The sequence below is a fragment of the Erythrolamprus reginae genome, chromosome 6 (assembly GCF_031021105.1).
Source record: "Erythrolamprus reginae isolate rEryReg1 chromosome 6, rEryReg1.hap1, whole genome shotgun sequence".
In the NCBI taxonomy this organism is placed as follows: Eukaryota; Metazoa; Chordata; class Lepidosauria; order Squamata; family Dipsadidae; genus Erythrolamprus; species Erythrolamprus reginae.
Genome location: NC_091955.1, coordinates 28,528,205 through 28,552,490, shown reverse-complemented (window position 1 = coordinate 28,552,490; position 24,286 = coordinate 28,528,205). Strand labels below are relative to the sequence as shown.

At 35.8% G+C, this 24,286-nt stretch overlaps 1 protein-coding gene across 4 annotated transcripts in view; it reads left to right on the top strand.

Moving 5' to 3' along the window:
• Positions 1–24,286, top strand: part of PTPRZ1 (protein tyrosine phosphatase receptor type Z1) — a 155,521-nt gene that overhangs the window by 79,764 nt on the left and 51,471 nt on the right. For all 4 annotated transcript variants that reach the window (XM_070754742.1, XM_070754740.1, XM_070754739.1 and 1 more), the window contains exons 3-11: positions 2,707–2,886; positions 4,513–4,664; positions 7,723–7,818; positions 8,068–8,134; positions 10,616–10,773; positions 11,638–11,788; positions 14,959–15,143; positions 19,314–19,440; positions 23,815–23,858. In XM_070754742.1, the coding sequence (XP_070610843.1) occupies positions 2,707–2,886; positions 4,513–4,664; positions 7,723–7,818; positions 8,068–8,134; positions 10,616–10,773; positions 11,638–11,788; positions 14,959–15,143; positions 19,314–19,440; positions 23,815–23,858 (1,160 nt within the window). The remainder of the gene's footprint in view (positions 1–2,706; positions 2,887–4,512; positions 4,665–7,722; positions 7,819–8,067; positions 8,135–10,615; positions 10,774–11,637; positions 11,789–14,958; positions 15,144–19,313; positions 19,441–23,814; positions 23,859–24,286) is intronic.

Here is a 24,286-nt window from a genome sequence, read left to right as displayed (position 1 = left end):
CATAATAGTGTAATGATATATATGATGTCAGTTTCCTTTCTCGCTCTCATGAATCATTTGGTATTGGGGGTTCAAGTTAGCAAAACAGCTGTCCAGCATGATGTGTCCAGCATCAATATTTTAGCAATGGCTAGACTGCAACTGAATGGCTTTATAAGTTCTTGTTTCGCTCTTTTGGAATTTGTGAAAGGAATCTTAATCTATAATATATTTTCATTTAGAGGTATTCAGCATGTATTCAGTTATACATAGAGCCGTGGTAACACAGTGGTTAGAACTCAGTACTTCAGGCTACTTCTGCAGACTGTTGATTGCCAACAATTGGCAGTTCAAGTCCCACCAGTTCAAGGTTGACTCAACTTCCATTCTTATGAGGTGGGTAAAATGGGGACCCAGATTGTTGGAGGCAATTTGCTGACTGTGTAAACCGTTTAGACAGGACTGTAAAAGCACTGTGAAGTCTAAGTCTAAGTACTATTGCTACTGCTATTCAGACCTAAGTTGGTGGTTCTGGGCATCTGTCAAGTGATATACATTTCTTTCTTGTCATATGAAGGATGGGGAAAATAGGTGAAAATAATAGACTGAAATAATACTAGACCACCACGTTTTTCATGCAAACATAAATGTCTTGTGAAAATTCAACATGAACATATAAAATAATGGAATTGTGACAGCAAACTTTGTAACAATTTCAAACAATATGGAAATCTAAGCAGATTTGCTGACCTCACATGGTAGGGGCATTTTAAATTTGAGAGATGCTATACTAGAAAGGATTATGAACACCACTTTGCTACTCTTGCACTAAAATGTTATTTGACATATTTATGGTCAATTAGACATTGGATGAAATATGAAAAATATATAGAAATGCAAACTTAAGAAATGTCATTCTTTGATAGGGCAACTGTGCTGAAGAAATGCATTTTGAAACAAAAGTGATTGAGAAAAAGGGCTGAATATTAATCTAAGAAACAACTGAGTTCCCAGATAACTCTACTTTAAAATAGAAACTAATAATGAATGAACTGGGAGATGAGGATAATGAAAATGACTAGTAGTCTCTGGAAAAAATTGCAATGATGCTAAAATGATGAAATGGGTATATGATGTCATGTATATTTGTGTCCTGAGGTCTGATTCAAAATTTACATGCATCCTGCTGTATATTGCTCTGTGTCCAGCCCAGCGGGTTTGAGTCACAGGTACTTTTGGATTCAGAAGCAATGCCAACATTAATATAAGAACATACGGCTTTCTCCCAAAGCAGTATAATAGCATAGCATTAAACATAACATCATAACATAAAATAGCAATCAGATAATATTAAAAAAGTATTCAAGAATAAAATGAAGACAAAAGACTTCTTCTGCCAGTCAGAGAACCCAGAAAAATGATGGATGGTGAGCCTCTTCAGAGTTATTGGTTATGTAGTACCTGTCTCAGTCAGGTCTGCATGGAACTTCCATCTCATGGGGATTGCCAACCAGCTTATTTAGATTCTAAAGCATAATTAGTCCTTTCTGTTCTCAAAAGCATTGTCTCACTTGATATTGCCAAGCCAAAGAGCTTATCATGTCTTATTCCTGGAATGAATCACCCATTCCTGCCAAGGATAAGACTATCCCAAAATTAAGCAGTATTGAAGATGAGAAAGGTAATCAAACTTTGCACATACTTTCCATACCAAAGAAAGGACAAAACAAAGTATCAGCCCTTTTTGTGGTTAAAATAAATGCTTGCTTAATTGTCCATTACATATTGAAACATTATGTGACTTATTATTACACGGCACTTCAGAACCAGGTCATAATTCCTTGTTTTGGGGAGGGAGGGCTCTGCTCTAACTTCGAGTGGTTGTTAAAGGACTGATTGTAAGTAAAAATTTTATGTTCTGACAGCCCCACAGTCACCTCAGCATATTTGGGTACTTAACAAACAATTGTTTGCAATATCTTGCAGTCATATGACTGCAATTCACATTTTTGCCAATCTATGGTTTTCAGCAAAAATAGCAAATAACGGTTTCCCTTTAAAACCCCTCAAAAAAGTCCCAGAGGTGCTTTTTTTTAAAAAAGGCAACAGGACTTTCTGGTTTTTCTTTGAAGAAATTTCACTTCTTGGATAAGAAGTGAAATGTCTTCAGAGAAAAAAGAAGAACTGGAAAGTCCAGTTGCCTCTTGAAAAAGCACATATGGGACAACCATAACCTGGATGACTGAGAATCTCCATTGACCCATTAAAAAAGTTTATAAAATCAAGTTGGTCACAACTTATGACCATAATAAACATGTTCCTTTGCAATTGCAGATCAAGGACACTACAATTACAAGTCCTCTTCACCCATTTTCCAGTGAAACCATCTTTAAAACATGCACATTTTCACCATTTGCCTCTCTTGCATTCCTACTGTAGATACCATGAAACTGAAAATGATTGAGCTCAAACTCAAACTTCACGTTCAAGGAAAACATTCATACTTCAGTGTACTAGCTTTGCTGAGGATTTGTGATCTGGAAGGACATTTGTAAATGTAACTCATAATAACGTTTCTGGTATTGTCATATATTGTTGTAAAAGCATGTTGTTGTTCAGAGATTAACAGAATGTCTTTTAGAACATAATTTGTGGCTTTCATAAACAAAGGAAAACCTATCAAATATGTTTAGCTAAATTACTTCCCTCATTTGTTTTGATTTTTAGGAGCCTTAAATCAAACAAGGTGGGGAAAAAAATATCCAGCATGCAATGGTGCCAAACAGTCACCTATAAATATTGATGAAGATCTCACTCAAGTAAATGTGAACCTCAAGCAACTAAAGTTCAAAGGTTGGGACGAAGACACTTCAGAAGGCACCTTAATCCATAATACAGGCAAAACAGGTTTAGTATACATATTTATACTTGATTTGATATTCATAAAACTTTTTGATCATGTGTGAAACATTATTTACAGGGTTTTTTTTTACAGTTTTTAAAATCTTTTTAAAATTAAGATTCTTGCAATTAATGGGAAGACAGCTGGCAGTAGCAAACAAGCGTTAAATCATGAGGCTTCCTGGCACAAAAGAAACATATTAACAAAAATAGCCCTTGAAATAACATAATTCCTATAATCCAGTCCTCTTTATTTTCTGAATATAAATATATTTTAGCATAATATGTATGCTATTAGTACAGCCCACATTGTGCATAATGTTATGTCACAAAGACCCAGCTAAATGTTTTCACAGAGTAGTTTATAAATATATATTTAAAAATTTATCATGCTTAATTGCAATTTTCTATTTCAAGAGGCATCATTCTAATTTTTGAGAATGTGCCATGTATAGATTGAATGCATTGATATGTCGCATAAATAAATGAATGAAATAAACACACCATCTATGCAATTGGTATTTAATCATCTATAATATTATTTGTTTAGAATTTGTTTCATAAAACCTGCAAACCTTCATATCAGTTCGTTTTTGACAAACGATTTTTGTATAAGAAAACATACATTTGAATCACTTAGCAATGTTTCATTTGAAAACTGGAAGAAAATTACAAAAACTTGAAGTATGGAATAGAAATCTGTTCAATATCCACCAGGCCTATAAAATATATTTCAGCATTTGAAATTGAGCTATTTATTAAATTAAATTAAATTAAATATAATATTTAGTATTAATAGGTTTTCCTACTGTAACATATTGTATCATTTATCTGCTGAAGCTATGTAGTTGCAAACCAATTGTATTGCTACATAATTTATTTTGTCCTTTTATTTTTCAGGGAATTTTTAAAGCAAACTGAACTTTTGAAAATTATAAAATGAAAAAAACAATGCTGATATATAAAAGCATTGTAATTAAAGTGTTCAAAGTATATTGAAATTCATATAAATAATCTTATTTAATCTAATTATGCAAACACTATATATTAATGCTTAGTTTAGATTTATTTTTAACTACATTATGTTAACATAAATAGTAAACCATGATTACATTCTGTTTCCACATAGGCAATGGGATCTGTTTTCATAGAAATGTGTAGAAGAAATGCTTGATGGTACATGAACATTTAAAGGTGGAAGGCAGGAAGAGAGCTATAAGTAATTCCTTGATTCTCATCTCTAAAGTCCTTAGAAATGATTAATTTAAACACAGTAAGAGTAGAAAATAAGATTTCTTAACAGTAAAATTAACTCTTTCTATATTGGAGTCTACCTATATATTTTCATAATTCCCATCCATAAGGTATAAATAATATTTACTAGGTTAAATTCAAACCATATACTGAGTTGAAATATATAAACATTATTATAATTACTAATCAGCCTAATTTAACTCAAATCTTGCTTATTTCAGTGGAGGAAAATGTAGTTAACCTATTTTAAATTTCACTCATGGTGTGATATCATTTGATTTGATAATATTAAAATTAATGCTGATAAATTTGAAATGCAAGTCAATTTTTTCTTCTTAAATATAATGAATAATATTTATTTTCTGTTTTTTTCCCCAGTGGAAATTAATCTGAAAAATGAATACTTTGTGATTGGCGGAGGATCAGAAGCAATATTTAAAGCAAGCAGGATATCATTTCATTGGGGGAAATGTAATATATCTCATGATGGATCTGAACATAGTATAGATGGACAAAAATATCCCCTTGAGGTAATTGATTTAATAACATTATAAATATAAATATATTTGTGCACATTCATTTGCCTAGACACAATTAAATAACTATAAATGGCATTAATAAATTTAGCTTTGATAATTGATAACCTTAATTAGTTCCCAAAAATATAGCTAATTTGCCATGTGTGCTAGTTACTAATTCTGGACCCAATTTTTGAGGTGTTTCATCTGTTTCTTTACAGAGTCTGCACTGTTGGATCGTCGGTTGATTTCTCAATTCTGGCTTTGACAGCATTTGTTCTAATGGCCTGTTCTTGTGCCACCAGTATTAGTCCTTCTGTCTCCTTTTTGAGTGTTCCACTTGTAAGCCATGACCAGGTCTTTTCTTCATCCACTTTGCCTTCAATCTTCTCCAAGAACTGGCCATGCAATGCTTTGTTCCGCCAACTGTCCATACGACATTGAGTTACAGTTTTTCTGTACTGGTCCTTAGTTTGCTTCCTCTTGAGAAGCTTCCTATTGTTGACCTCCATCAACGCTGACTCTTTGCTCTCCTTCACATAGTCAGCTAATGCATGCTTCTCTTTTTCCACTGTCTGTTTCACTTGCAAAAGTCCTCTGCTGCCTATTTTCCTTGGTAAATACAGCCTGTCAATGTCACTGTGGGGGTGTAGTGCATGATGGATCATCATTAATTTTCTGGTTTTCCTGTCCAAGTTGTCCAACTCTGCTTGAGTCTAGTTCACTATGCCAGCTGTGTATCTAATGACAGGTATGGCCCAAGTATTTATAGCCTTGATAGTGTTGCCACCATTCAGTTTGCTCTTCAAAATTTTTCTGGTCCTCTGGATGTACTCTTTGCTGATCACAGTTTTCACATGATCATGCTTGATATTATCCAGTTGCAAGATGCCCAAGTGTCTGTCGGCTTCTAGCTGGTGGCACTTGATGGTTTGACCATTTGGCATTTCAATGCCCCCACTTTCAGTGATTTTCCCCTTTTTCAGTGACACTGTGGCTCATTTATCCAGGCCAAACTCTATGGTGATGTCATTGCTGAAGATTCACACAGTGTTGGTTAGTGACTGTATCTCAGTTTCTGATTTTCCGTACAACTTCAGGTCATCCATATACAGCAGGTGTGAAATTTTTGGTGAATTCCTAGCAGTTTGGTAGCCTAGGTTTGTTTTCTGTAGGATGAGTTACAGCGGAATTATAGCGATGATGAATAGCAATGGGGACAAAGAGTCCCCCTGGAAGATGCCCCTTCTGATGTTGATCAGTCCATAGCTTTCATTCCCAGCAAAAAGCTCAGTCTTCCAATATTTCATTGCCTTTTCTATGAATTTCCTGATGTTTTCATTGGCTCCAATGACTTCCAGGCATTTTATGATCCAGCTGTGTGGCAATGAGTCAAAGGCTTTCTTGTAGTCAATCCAGGTCATGTATAGGTTTGTTTTCCTGTTCTTACAGTTCTATGAAATCATTTTATCAATTAGGAGCTGGTCTTTCGTACCTCTGCTTCATCTTTTATTGCCCTTTCGCTCCACTGGCATGGTGTCATTTTCTTCTAGGTAGTCCTGAATTCTGTCAGCTATGATACCTGTCAGCAGTTTGAGCATGGTCGGCAAACATGTTATTGGCCTGTAGTTTCCTGGTATGGCTCCTTTCGCTGCGTCTTTCTGTATTAAATATGTTCTGCCAGCTGTAGGCCATTCACTGATATTTCCTGTCTGCAGCATTTTGTTGAACAATTCGGGCATTTTTGCATACAGGCTGGTCAGGTATTTCAGCCAAAAACCATGCACCTGATCAGTGCCAGGGGATGTCCAGTTCTTTACCCTCTTCACTCTTTCTGCAATCATTTCAGGTGTTATCTCCAGCTGCTGCATATTGCTCCCTGAGAATTCCTTCTCAAACTCCTTTATCCACCCAGCAGTCCTGTTATAGTCCTTTTGGACCTCCCAGAGATCTTTCCAGAACTTTGTTGTTATTTTCACCTCTGGCTTTTCAATTTTCTTATCTGTTTGCTGATGCAGGTTCTGGTAGAACTGAATCTGGTTGGATTGAAATGTTTGATTCTGCCTGTACTGGGTGATCCTAGCTTCATATCGCTCAATTTTCCTGGCTGTCGCTGTTATCTGCTGCTTTACAATTTCCAGAGCTTCCTCGATCTTTCTTGTATTAAGTCAGTACTTTTTTGTCAAATAGTCTTTGATCTTCTGATTGTTCAGTTTCTGCTCCTTAATGTTCTTCAAGTTGCTTGCATCTGATCTCAAGCTTTTGATTTTCAGTTCTAGTCGGATTTTCCATTTTAGTTTTCCAGTTAGTTTTCCGATTGGTTTCTGTTGCTAGTTCTTCAGTTACTATCACACCTGTACTGTAGGCAAACTGATTCAATTCTTCAATTGAAGTTACATTGACAGTTGCAAGTGCAGAGTTAATATCTTCCATCAGTGGGACAAGTCGTTTCTTGCTTATGTTTTTTAAGGCTGGCAGTCTCTTTCGCTCTGCCTTGGACCCTGCATGAGCAAGTATTTGGTCCTTCAGTTCTTGCTGCCTTTGAGTTATAGTGCCAAGTGTCTCATCGGCAGCTTCTATTATTATTATTATTATTATTATTATTATTATTATTATTATTATTATTTTAGTAGAATTGAAATTTCATACCATTCTGGTATTTTATGGGCTGCCCTGTCACTTTTCTTGTTATATTTACTGCTGATAACTTTAGAACAATCAAAACAATCTAAACTTAGCCTCTTCTGAAACACAGAACAATATCAGTTGAACAGGGGATTATGCATGGCTTTGGAATCATTTAAAATATTGCTAATGTCCAGTGCCACCAAATAACTTTGTTATGTATTTTAGTATTAATGGAAAAATAATCATTAACTATATAATTTTGTAATAATAATAACATTATTTTTAATTTAATTTAATATCCATATATATTGACTGAAACCAAGTGATATGCATCTTAACATATCAGTGCTTTAAATTTCTAAATTTCCTGATGTACCAGAATGTCCTTTGCATATTCTTTTCACGGTTCTATTAACATTTTAAACTGTATTATATATTATAGATGCAAATCTACTGTTATGATTCAACTGAGTTTTCTGATGTCGACAAAGCAATTGAAGGAAATGGGAAATTAAGAATTTTATCAGTTTTATTTGAGGTAATATTTTTAATGATTAATTATTCTTTTACTTTGAAATGTATTTATTTCCATTTTGAGGGCAAGGGTATTATTATTGTTAATTATTTTTGCATAAGAAGAATTAATTTTATTTTTTAAAGGGGTTGGGCATTCATCTGTATCAGTGTAAAATATTAAAAGAAGTGTAATTTTTATAATTTATTAACTGTCAGATTAACATTATCTTGCATGATTTCTTATTGAAAAAATGCAATCTTTCTTCAACAGGTTGGTCTGGAAGATCATTTAGATTATAATTCAATTATTGAAGGAGTGAGCAGCGTTAGTCGGTTTGGTGAGTGTGCAATAAAATATGAAAAATTATATGGTTATCTATTTTAAGATTCTAAACCTGGTGACATGAATTTATGGATACATGGCAAAAATTTATTCAGATCTTATAGCTGTTATATAAATTATAAGTTATATAAATGGTAGGGTTACGCATACCATCCAGTAGTCACTTTGCATTTCAATGGAAATTCTTCTGAACATTTTAGATGCCATGCCAAATGTTCAAAACAACATGGCTCTAGTGCTGTGCAAAGAGCTTTATTGCTTTACCTGCTACTCTGGTATCACAGCCATAGTATTTAATATCATTTTATGTGATAAAGATACCGTATTTTTGGTGTATAAGACGGACCATTTTCCTCCCTAAAAGAGGCTGATAATTTGGGTGCATGTTATACTCTGAATGTAGGGTTTTTTTTCAGCCCTAACTAGCTGCTAATGATCTTCCCAGATCTTACCTTGCAGGTTCTTTCATTGTTTCTCTCTGCGAATAATGTTTTCCAAGTCCTAAGTCTTTGCAGGGTTTTTTTCATTGCTTTAACTTTTTCTGAGTAAGTTTCTTTCTAGCCCTAACCAGGTGCTAACGATGTTCCCAGCTCTTACCCGCTTGCAAGCTCTTTCATTGTTACTCTCTGTCAAGAATGTTTTCCAAACCCTGTCTTTGTAGCGTTTTTTCCCCATTGCTTTATTTGCTTCAGATGTTTCTTTCCAGCCCTAATCAGGTATTATTAATGTTCCCAGCTCTTACCGGCTTGCAAGCTCTTTTATTTCTGCAAAGAAGAACGTTTTCCAAGCCCTAATTCTAGTCTTTGCAGGGTTTTTTCCATTGCTCTACTTGCTCAGACTGTTTCTTTCCAGGTGCTAATGATGTTCCCAGCTCTTACTGGCTTGCAAGCTCTTTCATTGTTACTCACTGAGAATAAATTTTTTAAGCCCTTAACCAGGGAATAAAATAATGTGCTGAAGTTGACCATACTAAGGACACTAGCCAGATGAATATCTGGTTAGCATATTTTTTTCCCCAATTTTCCTCCCCAAAAACTAAGGTGCGTCTTATACTCCGAAAAATATGGTACTCTCTTCTTCCGAAACAAAGTCAAAAACTTTACATATCATGACAAAATATAAACCTTCCTTATAATGGCTAGGAAGCACACTAGTGCAAGATTGAAACTCAAATAATATTCAGGTTGATATGTATCAAGACACTGGCTATAGCAAACTGTTTATTTGAGAGAAGACAGAGAAAATATAATACATTGCTTTCAGTAAGATATCATCACGGCATGTTGTTCAGCAACCCCAATGAAGAACAGATTTAAGACGTGGAAACCCTGCCGTAAAAGTACCACCTTACTTGGGTCCGCCAAGCTCCATGCTCGGAAATGGGTCCGCCAAGCATTTCCAAGACAGAGAGATCTCTGCTTCTGAGTTCTGTTTGGCAAGAGGCATGGAGAAGGGAACTTTTTCTACAAAAGGAAAGTCTGCCACCAAGATGGATAATGTGTTGCAGCAATTGACACTTTGTGTAATTCACAGGATAGATGACAGAACTGGTGAATTGTAGTCACTTCTATTGTTTATAACAGATCCATTGAAGACATTTACAGGCTCAGGTAGTTTAGTGGAATCTGTAAATATTAGATTCCCAGCATGACAGTTTAAAGGAGGCTTATAATTAAATACATACATACATTCATTTTAAGAGTTATTCTCTGGATTAAAGAAAAAAACACATAATCTAGCATTGTATTTTTAGCATAAACTAATGAGATTCTACAGGAAGCTCATTACCATAGCATAAAACTTGCACCTCTAATTTTTCCCTTCAACTGGTATCTTAATCTAATAGGCTGTTTTCTTTATTTATGATACTGATATTAAAACTGTAACTATTCAGGTATAATATCAGCAGGAACAGAGAGATTCTAGGGTCTCTAGGAGGAGCAAAACTGAGCAACCCAGCTTAAAAAGGGACTTGGCTGGATGAATGGATTACTGAACATTTTAGACCATGGCTAGTGGCCATTGATTAACAATCAATGAGTGTACGTAATAGTTTTATATTATATAGCTTTATTATATAGCTTTAATTTGGTTTCCTTTCACAGACTTAAAGCACTAATTTTTCCCCTTAACTCTTCCATTTCTCCTCATTGGAAAAATTAGGTACCTTCGTGGCAGACTTGGAAAATTTTACAAATATTAAGGGAGCCTGACACCGTTGCAAAGTTTAAGGCAGCCTTTATCTCCCCAAATTTTGGGCCTGGCATTCCAGGGCTCTGTGAGATATAAATTGTGTGTTGGAGACAATGCAAGCTACAGGTTTCCTTATTTATATTGATTTTCAATCATCTTGACGACAATTTAGTCTTGAATTCTAACCTAGACAGATCCATGCCTTCATCTAGCTACCCCATTTCTACATCATGCAATTTGGATTTTTAAAATATCATCATGGGAACTTCTTTATATTTTGCAGGGAAGAAAAATGAACTGGAACCTTTCATTTTGTTGAATCTTTTGCCAAATTCAACAGACAAATATTACACTTACAATGGATCTTTGTCAACTCCTCCATGCTCAGAAACAGTTGAATGGATTGTGTTCAAAGACACTGTTAACATTTCAGAAAACCAGGTGATTTATACATGTCCGAATGAAAGAGTTGATCTTAATGGTAAAGAATCATCAGCCAGCATCAGTCGACAAATTTACATGATTAGAGTGAAACAAGGACAAAGTTTCCTCAAAAAATAAACAGTTATGGTATCTATATCTACACCAGCTTTAGGAAAAGCATGTTCTTTTCTGAATCAACAAAATATATTTGCTTGTTAGTAATTGGAATATCTGTACCTACAAACTGACAGTCCATACTATCACTATGTTGTGATAGAATGGACAGTATCTATAACAATGTTGACCAGTAACAAGTATTTTGTTAAGGTTTGGAATGATCTTCAAACTTTACAGTTTGCCCCCTCATGACTTCTCTTTCTCTTCTCCTCTCATGTACCACTTTTTATTTCTATTATGGTTTAAAATTCCATTTTGATGTACATCTGAATTCTTTTATTGACAAAAATAATGACAAAATGAGGTTCTGAGTATGTATCTTTTGAAAAATTGCTTGGAGATTGAAATGAAATGGGGGGGGGGTTGCATCAAAGTGAACATCCCTGCACAATACATTGGAGTTTCTTTAGAACTATAGTGACAAAAAGAAGAGAAGAAAAGTCCATTGGAATGGAAGGTATGGAAAGAGTTTAATAATAAGGTCAGCAACCTTGATATTCAAATTTTTATTTTTAAAAATGTTTGTCTGTAGAGTTTATGAATTCACTAGTAAAGAACTAATATTCTGCTGAACAAAAATATTATATAGGAAGAACCAGGCAACATTTAGAGTAATGCATGTTTCCCCATCATCTGAATGGGGCTTTTCAGAAGTGTATTCCTTATTAAATTACTTCTGTGTTTCTGTTTCTTGCCTTTTTCCAGCTGTCGGTGTTTTGTGATGTTTTAACTATGCAGCAATCTGGTTATGTGATGCTAATGGACTATCTACAAAATAATTTTAGAGATCAACAGCATAAGTTTTCCGGCCAAGTATTTTCATCATACACCGGGCAGGAAGAAATTCATGAAGCAGGTACTTGTTTGTTAGAATTGTGGGGCTAAGTATAATTTTTGCCACAGTGAATTGCTCCTAAGGAAGGAAAACAATGAGATCCTTATTCAACTGTCCATATGCAAAGAGCTTTAAGGCAATTATCTCTTGTGCTAATTAGCTGTGGGGTATGAAACAAGGAACAAAAAATAAATGCGTCAATAAAATCAACCTTACCAAAACTTGAAAATTTGTCATGTAGTTGAGCTTTTAAAGCTATATCAACATACTCTTGAGCAGCGTTTATCAACCGGTGTGCCGCAGCACACTGTCAGGTGTGCCGCGAAGCTAGGACCTAGAGAAGCTCCAGCTGGGCAGGGCGCTGCCGGTGCCGGACCGCCGTATCCGGCGTTCTCCTGCTGGGCCCCAAAGAAGGAAGGCGGGAAAAAGGAGGCAGGGGCGGGGAGGTGCGGCAGTAGGAGTAAAGGGAGCCGCGGCCGCCCCTGCCTCCCCACGGTGCCTCCGGCCAAACACGCCCCTGGCTTCTCTGCCCTGCCCCATTGCCCGCCCGATCCGCCCACTCTCCTCCGCCGCCGTCGCCTCCTGTCTTGGGGCGCGATCTGCCCCCTCTCCTCCGCCACCGCCTTCTGCCTTGGGGTGCGATCCGCCCTCTCTCCTCCGCTTCTGCCTTGGGGCGAGCAATCCAGGAGTCCAGGACTGTGTGGCTTTGCGCCATGAAGAGAAAACGGCCGACTTTTCCCTGCTGCCGTTTTCTCTTCATGGCGCAAAGCCACACAGTCCCGGACTTCCGGATCGCTCGCTTCTCCGGTCAGCAAAGCCATCTGCCCAGGAAAGCACCGCTCATTGAAAAAGCGGGCTTTTCCGGGCAGCCGGCTTGCTGGCCGGAGAAGCGAGCGATCCGGGAGTCCGGGACTGTGTGGCTTTGCGCCATGAAGAGAAAACGGCAGCAGGGAAAAGTCGGCCGGGCTAACGGGAGGCGGCGCGTGGCCGGGCGCTGGGGAGGTCTGGGAGGGCGAGGGGCTCCGGCTCTCTCTCTCTCTTTCTTTTTCTCTCTGTTGCTGGCGTAGTGAACGAGAGAGAAAGAGAGAGAGAGAAAAAGGAGGGGAGAGAGAATGAGAGAGAAAGAAAGCAAGAGAAAGAGAGGGAAAGAAAGCAAGAGAGAGAGAGAAAGAGAGGGGGGAAGGAGGGAGAGGGAAAGACATAGAGGGAGGGAAGGAGGGAGAGAGAAAGAGAGCAAAAAAGAGAGAAAGAAAGAAAGAGGGATGGAGAGAGAGAAAGAAGGGAAGGAAGGAAGAGAGAGAAAGAGGGAGGGAGAAATAGAGTGAAATGGAGGAAGAGATTTTTTTTTGTCCAAACTTTTCTTTAGCTCCCCCGCCCCCCCCCTAAAGTGTTCCCCAGAATTTTGAAAATATGAATAATGTGCCGCGGCTCAAAAAAGGTTGGGAAACACTGCTCTTGAGGATGCACACATAAGTACATGCCTTTACATCAAGCTAGTGCCTTCTAGATACCTTGGGACTGTTAGCACATCTGGAAACACCAAATTAGATAAGGCTTCTCATATTACCTTTACCTTGATTAAGTGAGCTACTGCAATAGAAATAACTCCTGTTCACAACAAAAATTGTGGATGTAAAATAAGTATCATCCATTTATGGTAATGGCATCTTGCAAATGCCGCATTTATATTTCCATCCTGAGATCTATAACAAGTATATAAGCTGTGGTCACACACATTTGTCACATGCTTCACCCCGCATAGATTCCATGATTTGTTGTTTTATTATAATCCAACCACGTGGTGAATGAGATTAGTTAGCTAAAGGCCAAAAAGCACTTAATAAAACTGAGTGAAGCTTTTTTTGCCCACTGGATAAATCTACTGAGTATCTACTCAAACTAACAAAAGAATATGTAGCAAAATCAAGCAAATGATCATTACTACATTATCTGTTTATTATTTTATTCTAAAAGAAACTTTAAATTGGTCACACATTAAATAAAATTGGGTTATTAAACTTCAGTTTGATAAAATGGGGAAAATACCAATTTAAAATTTATTTTATTATGCAGGTTTAAAGTTGGAAAGCTAAATGTGTAGTGAGTGCCCTCTTGTGTTCAAAAAATAAATTCTGAAATAATGTTCGAGAAAAACACATTAAAAAACTTAAGTGAAATCAATTTAATGAAAATTGATTGGGCAATGGTGACATCTCAATAAATGAGTTAGGGTTTTTTAATCTGAATCTAGGCCAATTTATATTTTAAGGTGCCTGCATTGAACTAGTTTAAATCTAATTAAAAACAGTTTAGCTTTTCTGGCCTGTGGGAAATCATTGATTTTTACCACAATACCACAGAATGTATTTTCATTGCACGCAAATTATCCAAGCATTCACAGCAATTCTATACTTAATTGGATATAGAATGACCATTGTTGTTTTTAAAAAAACCAAAAACGCTCTCATGGTCTGAGTTAAGATATTCCATCTTAAAATGAGAAGAGATTTCCAGATTAAGTCTCCAAGTTTGAAAAAAATGCAAGTAGGGTAGTATATCTTTGAAACATAGATGATCATATTATTATTGTTGTTGTTGTTGTTGTTGTTTGGGTTATTGTTATTATTACCATTCTAGTTCTTGCAATTATATCACAGTAATAGGACAAGTTTTATTTATTTCCTCATCATATTTATTCAATTTCCATGTTTAAAAAGACATAAATTTAACAAATTAACATGTACTACTAAAATGTTTATATATGAACTAACATTTTTACTACCACACTGTGGGCGTGGCTTATGCAGGATGCCCTGCATTTTCTTTCAATATCTTTCAGTACAAATTGAGTGCTCTGGGGTGGAGCTCCATTTTTGCTACCCCACTGTGTTTCCCCCGTCCAGGGTGTAGCCCACCCCTGATATGAACTCACAATATATAAAGACATATATTACAGTATGAAAACTGAAAAGTGAGGCTAACATCTCTAGTAACAGCTCTAGTGAAGATTATTGAGTGCAGTACTCAAGCCTCTTGGGGAGGAGGACTATTTATTGCTTAATTTAAAATTATATTTATTTTATGAGTAAAAGCCATAAATGTGAATTTTCTCTTTGTAGGTCCATCTTGTAGTTGTTGCTTTTTAATACATAGTTGCTATAACTTGTAAACCACCTTTTCTTTCTTTTAAGTTTGCAGCTTAGAACCAGAAAATGTTCAAGCCGATCCAAAGAACTATACCAGTCTTCTTGTTACTTGGGAAAGGCCACGAGTTGTATATGACACAATGATAGAAAAATTTGCTGTTTTTTACCAACAGTTGGAAGGAGAAGACCAGACAAAGCATGAATTTCTAACAGATGGTTATCAGGACTTGGTAAATGAACATTTAAAAGGTTTTCTGTGAATGTTTTCTATAGAGCTGGAAATCAAAATGTTTGGGATTGCGCAAATATAGTGGATTAGATAAACTTGAATTTAAAGTGCTTCAGTGGGATAATTTATTTATTCATTTATTGGATTTATATGCCACCCCTCTCCCGGGACATGGGGCGGCTTACAGCATAATTGTTGTGACAGCTTTTTATTACCAAGTTGTTTTCACCTGATGCAATACCCTAAAGCCATTCCCATTCCTTAAAACCATTCCCTTACTAATACATTTCATGGATTGTGTAAATATTGCTATAAAAATAAATACCCCTTGCCAAAGAAATAATTGGCACAGGGACCCTGTTGGTGAAATCAGGCTGATGGGGAGACTAATACAGTGGCACCTCTACTTAAGAACTTAATTCGTTCTGTGACCAGGTTCTTAAGTAGAAACGTTTGTAAGTAGAAGCAATTTTTCCCATAGGAATCAATGTAAAAGCAAATAATGTGTGCAAACCCATTAGGAAAGAAATAAAAGCTTGGAATTTGGGTGGGAGGAGGGGGAAGAAGAAGAGGAGGAGGACAGTTACTGCTTAAAGAAGAAGGTGAGGTGAGGTGAATAAAAAAAATAGAAAACTTTCAGGTTTTTTTAAAAAGGGGGACTCGGAGGCAGCGAGGAAGAACACATGCCTCCCATACATCTGGCACGAGGCTGCCTCCCGTAGACTGCGCCAGAGAGAGAAACCCAGGGGGAATGGCAGGAAACTGGCCAGGCCTTTGTGCCACTCTGAAATTTCCTGGAAAATTTTTCTGAGCTTGGGTTCTTAAGTAGAAAATGGTTCTTAAGAAGAGGCAAAAAAATCTTGAACACCCGGTTCTTATCTGGTTTTTAATCTAGGTCTATGGTGACATGATCTAGATTAGAGTGATGTTGCTTTAAATGCCATGACATGGACACACCTCTCTCTATTGGTCTTGGAGTAATCTGTGACTGCTCTACTGCAGGAAGATAGGACCTAGTTGAACAGTCTATTCCAGCATCTGATGGATTCTTATTGGGTTTCAGAGGGAACTTGGTCTTTCCTTGGGCCTCTGATACATGGTTCTACCAGGGCCTTAGATGCTTGGAATGATGATGATTGAAGTCTCCATCTGATTATTTTGACACTTTTCAGCCAGATTTTAGACCAGGTTACAGCAAGCTGTAATAGCTTTGGTCACACCTGTTGATGAACATTGGCAGAATTGGTGAGGGGGGCTTGGGACTGAACCTCCTGGTCATTTTGGTTTCCTGGGAATGTTGAGACAGGAATCAGTCTCAGGTTTCATGTGCTAGTGGGTCCTATAACCTGCCCCAGGCCCTAGACCAGGGGTCTCCAACTTTGGCAACTTTAAGACTTGTTGACTTCAGCTCCCAGAGTTCCTCAGCCAGCTTTGGAGACCCCTGCCCTAGACGACCTGTCATCCATGAGATTATTTTTAATTGTTCTATTGGGTGTTCCTTATTACTTTTAGCCTGCCAGGATCATTGTAACAGGTTAGCAGCCACATAACCTACATAAATCTCTTACAATAAAGATATTAATCAGAAGCATAAGAAAAATATGCAAATAATTATCTATCTGAAACAACTTACTATCCTAAATGATGACAAAATCAATGTTGTGCAGTTCACCCATCATTTAAGCCAATGATATTCAAATTCATATTGATTACTTGCCTTAATGGCCATTCAGTGCAGCTTTTAACTCCAAATATTTTTATATGTACTCCCTTTTTAATGTTAAATGTCCTTGTGGATGGTATCCAAAATATCATCTGATTATATTATAAAAATTGTTATAAAACAATTGCTCTGTGAACCAACTGCATAAAATCATATACTAATTCAAAACATCTAGGGCTTAGCTAGAGAGACTATTCTCAGTTTCAAAATAAATAAACTTTAAAGAGTTTTTAAAGTCTGCATAAGGCAAATTTCCAAATTCTTCTTCTCCTCCTCCATCTATACTTTAAAATCTCTCTGGATTCTCTATAACACAATGGAGTGGGACATAGGCATTACTGGAGAGTAGACTCACTCCAAATCTTAGGTAAGTTAGCTTAAGGGATCTTAAGAAAAAGGAAGCTTTGCTGCCTACTTTTCTCTACCAGTCCATCTTGCACATTGCCTTGGAGGTCACTTTCAGTGATGCTTTTTAAAAACTGGGAAACCTATAGCAGACAAGTGACAATATGAAAGTTTTAGTCATTTGTATTTGCAAGGTGAAAAGTTGGTGCTTTTTGTAGCCTGTACCAATAGTGTCAGTGGTATGCTGAGTCTGCATTTTTTCTTTTTCTTTTTAAAAACCCTGGCATTGTGGTAGAGTTGGGGTGACTGAATGAGGCTGAACATTTACTAACCAGATGCTTTCATGATGCCTTTGCAGAAGATGTTTTCACTTTGTGCCCAGAGAGAGAAATATCTGTTGCTACATAGGATTGAACTGACAGCCTCACAATTGTGACCTGAGAGCTCCACCACTAGATCACTGTGTTGCTCACTCTGAGTCCACATTGGTTAACACAAATATTGTCTTATTTCCAAATTGATTGCAATAATGTTAAATAAGCTATGCCGATAAAGTACAGGTAGTTTTGATTTCAAACTATTAAATCGAAGTTACAATAGCACTGAAAAAGTGACTTAAAGCCAGTCCTCCCATTCACTTGATTGTAGCATCCCCATGGACTTGTCAATGGAAACTGGCATGTATTTATGACACTTGTATTACCAGTTTCCAACAAGCAAAGTTAATGGGAGAAGCCAGATTCACTTAATGACTGCATGCTTCATTTAACAAATGAAGTTATTTGCTTAGCAATGGAAATTCTATCCCCAGTTATGGTCATAAGTCAAGGAATTTTTGTACAACTGAATTTAAATGTGTTTTAAGCCATCATTATTGACTCATGAGGAATATAAACAAAAACATTTTCCCTTGAATATTATGAGAAAAAAGTAACAGTTGCAATAATATATATTGAATACATAATACATATGTATGTATATGTATATGTATGTATTTGTTTTCGTAGATTTTCACGGGTATATGTATGTAGATTGTTCTGAGTTCGGGTTTTGCCCGAACATATGTATATGTATGTATGTACAGTGGTACTTCGGTTCTCGGACGCTTTGTTTCTCGTACATTTCGGATACCGAACAAAATTTTCGGCAAAAATTTGCTTCGGTATCTGAACAAAAATTCGGATACCGAACAGCCACAGAAAATATATGCAGCTTCCCTTTCTCATGTGACATTCCCGGCGCTGTTGCTGCTCGAAGGAAAGTCGCCACCGCCACCACCGGGAAGGAGAAAGTTGGTGTAGCTGCCTACAGCTACAAGACGAACCACTGAGGAAAGGAGCCCCCACCCGATTGTAAGCCCCAGCCTTGCCTGTGGCAGGTATCTTGTTCTCCTTCCTGCCGCCGCACACACACTTTCCTTCGCTGCCATCCCCACCCAGAACTGAAACCCGTCAAGGCCGAGGAGGAAGCGGCAGCGTCATTACAGCTGCTGTTGCTTCAAGGCCGGGAGAAAGAGTTGCAAGCGCCGCACTGCTCTCCTCGGTGGCCAAGGGGGGTAAGGAAAGGTGGGCACTCTCACGTGCGAGACAAACCTACAAAGGGAGATAGACACCCACACGACAGAAATAAGAAGCTCGGCTTTCCCCCATGTCCCAGAATCTGGTGGGGATGGCTTCTGCAGTGGCGGTTCGCAGCAGCAGCAGCAGCCTTCCTGCAGTCCGGTGATAGCGGCTTCTCGCACAGTTTGGTAGTGGCGGCTGACACCAGCAGCCAAACTGCGTGAAAAGCTGCCACCGGAAGACTACAGGAAGGCTGCTTCTGCTGCTCGCCACCCAACTACATTCGGTGTATAAGACACACCCAATTTTTGGCACACTTTTTGGAGGTAAAAAGGTGCGTCTTATACACCAAAGATATGGTAATAAGCTATGGATGGGTGGAAGTGTTGGAATAATTAAAATTTCATGTTTATTTTTACATTAAGTTAACTTGAAAGCCTTTTCTTGACAGTGGAATTTTCTGTGACTAAAAAAAATATAATATGCATTTTCACATGAAATACAGAAAGTAATAAATATGGTTTATGAATTTAAATCATTTCAGGGAGCAATTCTGAATAATCTGCTGCCCAATACAAGTTATATTCTTCAGATCGTTGCTATTTGTGCTAATGGTCTGTATGGAAAGTACAGTGATCAAGTTATTGTTGACATGCCTTTAGATGACCCAGGTAAGTTTACAAAGGTAAATTTTATTTTAAAATCCACAATAGTCTTGTATTTGCAAACCAGCTCAAAACACAATGCAATGGTATTTCTGTATCAATGTTCTTCACCTTAAATATCTCATTTTATGAGATATTTCAAAGATTTATTTGAAATGTTAGAACCAGATTTATTATTTTAGAATAAAAATAATATCCATAATAAGTTTTATTATGAGCTGGTACATAAAATATGCCAAATATTACATTTAAAATAATAAATCTAGATTCAGACATAACTGAGAAACATAATTGAGAAAAAATAATAAGTACCTGTGATTAAAAGAATGTATAAAACATGACTATTTTTTATATATTAAGGAAAGGCCTGTGACACGGGATCCAGTAATTAACAAATTCTGTTCTTATGATTCTGAAATTCCATTGCATGTTGCTTTTTCTGAAATAAGATTTCAGTGCAGTGGTGATGGAATTCCCTTGCTTCTTAATGTTGAATTGCTGAAATCAGAAGACTAACAATTAATTGCACTTATTTCAAAACTTCATTTTCATGCTTGAAAGACATAATCCAACTCACTTGTTTCATCTGTTTCCCACTGAAATGAATATTATCCAATTTTGCAGCTAGTATCTATTGTATTGTCACTAATTTCTTAAAAAATTTCAGCTTTCATGTAAAACAATAGCGCTATTGCACATTTACTGGAAGGACTGAATTTATGTGAAATATTCTTTGAGAAAATGTATTATGATGACTCAGAACCATAAATATGGTTGTATTTAACAATTTTTTTCCAGCAGAATAAATTCTCCCTTTCTTCTCATAGATGCTCTTCTTAAAGCCTTTCTGTTTTAAATCTAGTTCAGAAGGGTTGGTGAACTTTCAGGAGTCAACAGGAGAACAAACATCCATTCATGAAATACTGAATTTGTTCCCCTGCTTGTAAAGTGTTTTTGTTTTTAAAGAATATATTTCCAAATAGCTTTAAGTTGATTGTTTAATAACATTAAATTTATTTGTTATTCCCTTTATCAACAAAGAACTCATAAACCTATCCAACATTTTTTTTTCATCCAAGCAAGGAAGTATCACGTTAGGAAACTGTTATAGAAAGCTCGAGAAACTATTTTGTCTTAGACTTATTGTGATGAAGTTGAAAAAGCTTCTGTTGCATTTCAGAGTCTTTCTTCTTGTCTCCTTTTTGCATCTTCTCAAACGAGATGCATCCTGATTTTTCAGCCTGGTTTCTGGTTTATGCAAATAAAACTCACTTAAATTTATTCCTTCAATATTATTCAAGGGAGACCTGGCTCTTCATCGTGCTGTCTCCAGTGTTTTGTTGGTAATTTAAATTGGGCAAGTGATAGCAAAAATACAAGAATATGTAAAATTTTATCAGTGAGTGTTTTTAAAAAAGAAAAGCAGCATTTGTTTATTTTAAGTATAAAGTTTTTGGCTGGAAGCCACCCAGTGCAATTTTTATATAATTAAAATTAAGTATAGACTCTGAAACTACGTACTTTTAAAAAGAGGAATAGAGAGGGGAAAGGTGAATAAGTTCAGCCATAACTTCTGCATGGTTATAATTTGCAAAAGGAATATCTGTAAGATTGTGCTGTAATTGTGACTAATGAATGAAATAGAAAAATATTTAAATCACCATTTGTGTTTGTGTACATACATTCATGCATTCATACATACATACACACATATACATACATACAAATTACTGTGTGTGTGTATGTATAGATCTTTAGTAGTCTCCTTTCCTTTTTATTATCAGCAAAAATATGTTACATACATACATACATATACATACATACAAATCACTGTGTTTGTGTATAGATCTATAGTAGTCTCCCTTCCTTTTCATTATCAGCAAAAATATGTTACATACATACATACATGCAAGCACCCACGCACACGCATACACACACATTTATATTTGTTTTCGTAGATTTTCATGGATATAGGTATGTAGGTCTAGGTATATTCGTGTCTTTTCCCGTATAAGGTTGATAGACTCCTGGCTTAGCTCAGACCATGCTTTGTTCATCCGAGCACAAAGCCGAAGACAACAGCCTGAAGATGACGAGTGGGACCTCGTCAAAACATCGCCAGGAGTCTATCAACCCTATATACATACATACGTACATATATCTAGCTGATGAGAATAAATATGTACAAAATATGATGGGATATGATATGATCTATTTAAATAGATCTATACTATATCTAATATGATAGATCTATTTGAATAGATCTATACTAGTCTCCTTTCATTTTCATTATCAGCAAAAATGTTACTATGTACATACATGCACACCATATGTCACAGAAGTGAGTACATCCCATCATATTTTGTACATATTTAAGTATATGTTTTCATGTGATGTTACAGAAGAAATGACACTTGGCTACAATGTAAAGTAGTGTGTGTATAGCTTGTATAACAATGTAAATGTGTTGTCCCCTCAAAATAACGCAACACACAGCCATTAATGTCTAAACTCCTGGCAACAAAAATATGAGTGTGTGTGTGCGTGCGTGCGTGCGTGCGTAAGCATTTATATATATAAATCAGTATTAAGAAGCTAGGGAATATCATCATTATTTTATCCATTAGCTTCTTAATCTTCAGAACATAACAGGTAAGACCATTTTTCCTAAACATCTAATAAAATTCTTCATCTCTTTTTGCTTTGTTTTTTTAACTCTTGCATTCCATGCTATTTTCCCCCTAAATATGTTATTTTTGTACACTTACATATTTATATACACTGTTTAAACACCTCTGGTGCACATTCTACACCAGAAAAGTATGATGCACTTTTTTTATGGAACTTCCAATTATGCCCAAACTATTCCAATTATTCCTAAATTATTTATTAAGGGGTACAACTAGTTCTTGGGCCAGATCATACAGGCTTGCAAGAGGCAATTGTTAAATTTCCTGAAATTTTGTGAATTGGTTGAATCTGAATAAACATTTGGGTTAGCAGTGCAATGATGGCAACTGAATTGAGTTTTAAACACTTACCAGCACATCAACAATTGTAACCTTGTCAGGTTTCTTCCCTTTTAGCTTGTGATTTGCCTCGTTGATGAAAAATAATAGCATATGCCTACATAAATTTGTTTTTTCCTCAGATCAAATAAAAAAACTTAATATAGTTGTAGAGTTGCCTAAGATAAAAAATCTTGAGTTGACTATTTAAATATATTTAAATTCTGCCCTTGCATTAGAATGAGGTTTATTATATAATACAATAATAAAAACTAAAAGATAAATAATTACTGATAATGGGAAAAATGCAGATTTATTAATATATTTGTCTTGCTTTACTAGCAGTCAATTCCAAATTTTATGCTGCCGGACCACACCCCAGTCTTAAAAGTTATTAAAGGATTACAATCAGTCATAGCATAATCTTGTAATAAATGAAAATGTAAGAGTAACTTCTTAGACTAATTCTAACATTCCTATGGAATGAGCTGTAAAGATGGACATGTTCAACAGATTCAAGTTTAAGAAAGTCACAAGGGTGCATTGATTTTCCTGCTTCCTTAATTAAAAGACTAAGACATAATGTGGGAATTCATGATTGGAAATTTGACATCTTTTGTTTGCAAAAACTTAATCAATGTAATATTTTGGAAGATGGTGAGGATATTATTTGTGCTACACATTATCGATTTTAAATATATTATTTACTGAGAATATTTGATCCCAACTTTAAACATTCATAAAATACTGAAAATATTAAAACAGAACATAATTCAGAGATGATAATATCATTAATAAAATATGGGACAAACAATATTAAGATTAACCTCCAAAGTATAGTATGATCAGTTCCAAATTTAAAATACACAAATACAACTCTGGTATTATATGAATCAAAAGATAGATACCTAGATTGCATTTTCTCAGTACACATGGTTTATTTAATTATTATGCATTTATGTCATTTATGTGATCTATGATACTATGTTCATCATAGTCGCATATAACTTAGTCCTTGGTCATAGAAGTTCCAATATTAAACTAAAGATTAATTTTTTAATCTTCCCCATACATTTGTATCCTAGAATAGGTTGATTCTATCAGTGTGTTCTAGATAATTATTTCTGCTCCTTTTATGAGGAAACATCCATACTTTGTAATATTTCTGTTACATACCATACTATATCTCGTGAATTATTGTGCTGGAAATCAGAGCACAAAAATTATTCAGCAATTACATGAAAACTTTTAAAAAACACACTTGAAACATTTTTTTAAAAACCTTTAGAATAGATCTTAAGCACTTAAACAATTTGTTGTCTATGAATTTAAAATTTATATTTATAAAAGCATTTATATTTTTCTTTTGTAGAAATTGAACTGTTTCCTGAATTGACTGAAACAGAAGATTATGAGGTATTGTTATTACATTATTTTGCAAGATATTATGCTAACTGCTATTAGAAAATAAAAGTCTTGAGTTTAATAGAAAATTGTGTGGATATTTTGACATTTGAAGTAAAATATTTAGCTATCACAAAATCAGTGTATTCTAAATAATATGGAGAGTTGTATTAAAGCATGAAAAATGATTACAATGTCTAAAAGTAGATCTATTGAACTAATATCCCATATATCTCAGTAGATACTTGTAGGACATGGCTATTGATTGGCTGTATGAATCAGACCAATTTATATCAACTTCTCAAAAATATACATTATACCCAATGCAGAAAGCAACCGTACCCCAAAATAGGTCTTGTTGTGTGTTCTTTTAAATAGGTTTCCCAGTCATGCTGTACTTCATACTTTTTGAGGAGATGAAATCTTTGTTATGATATGTT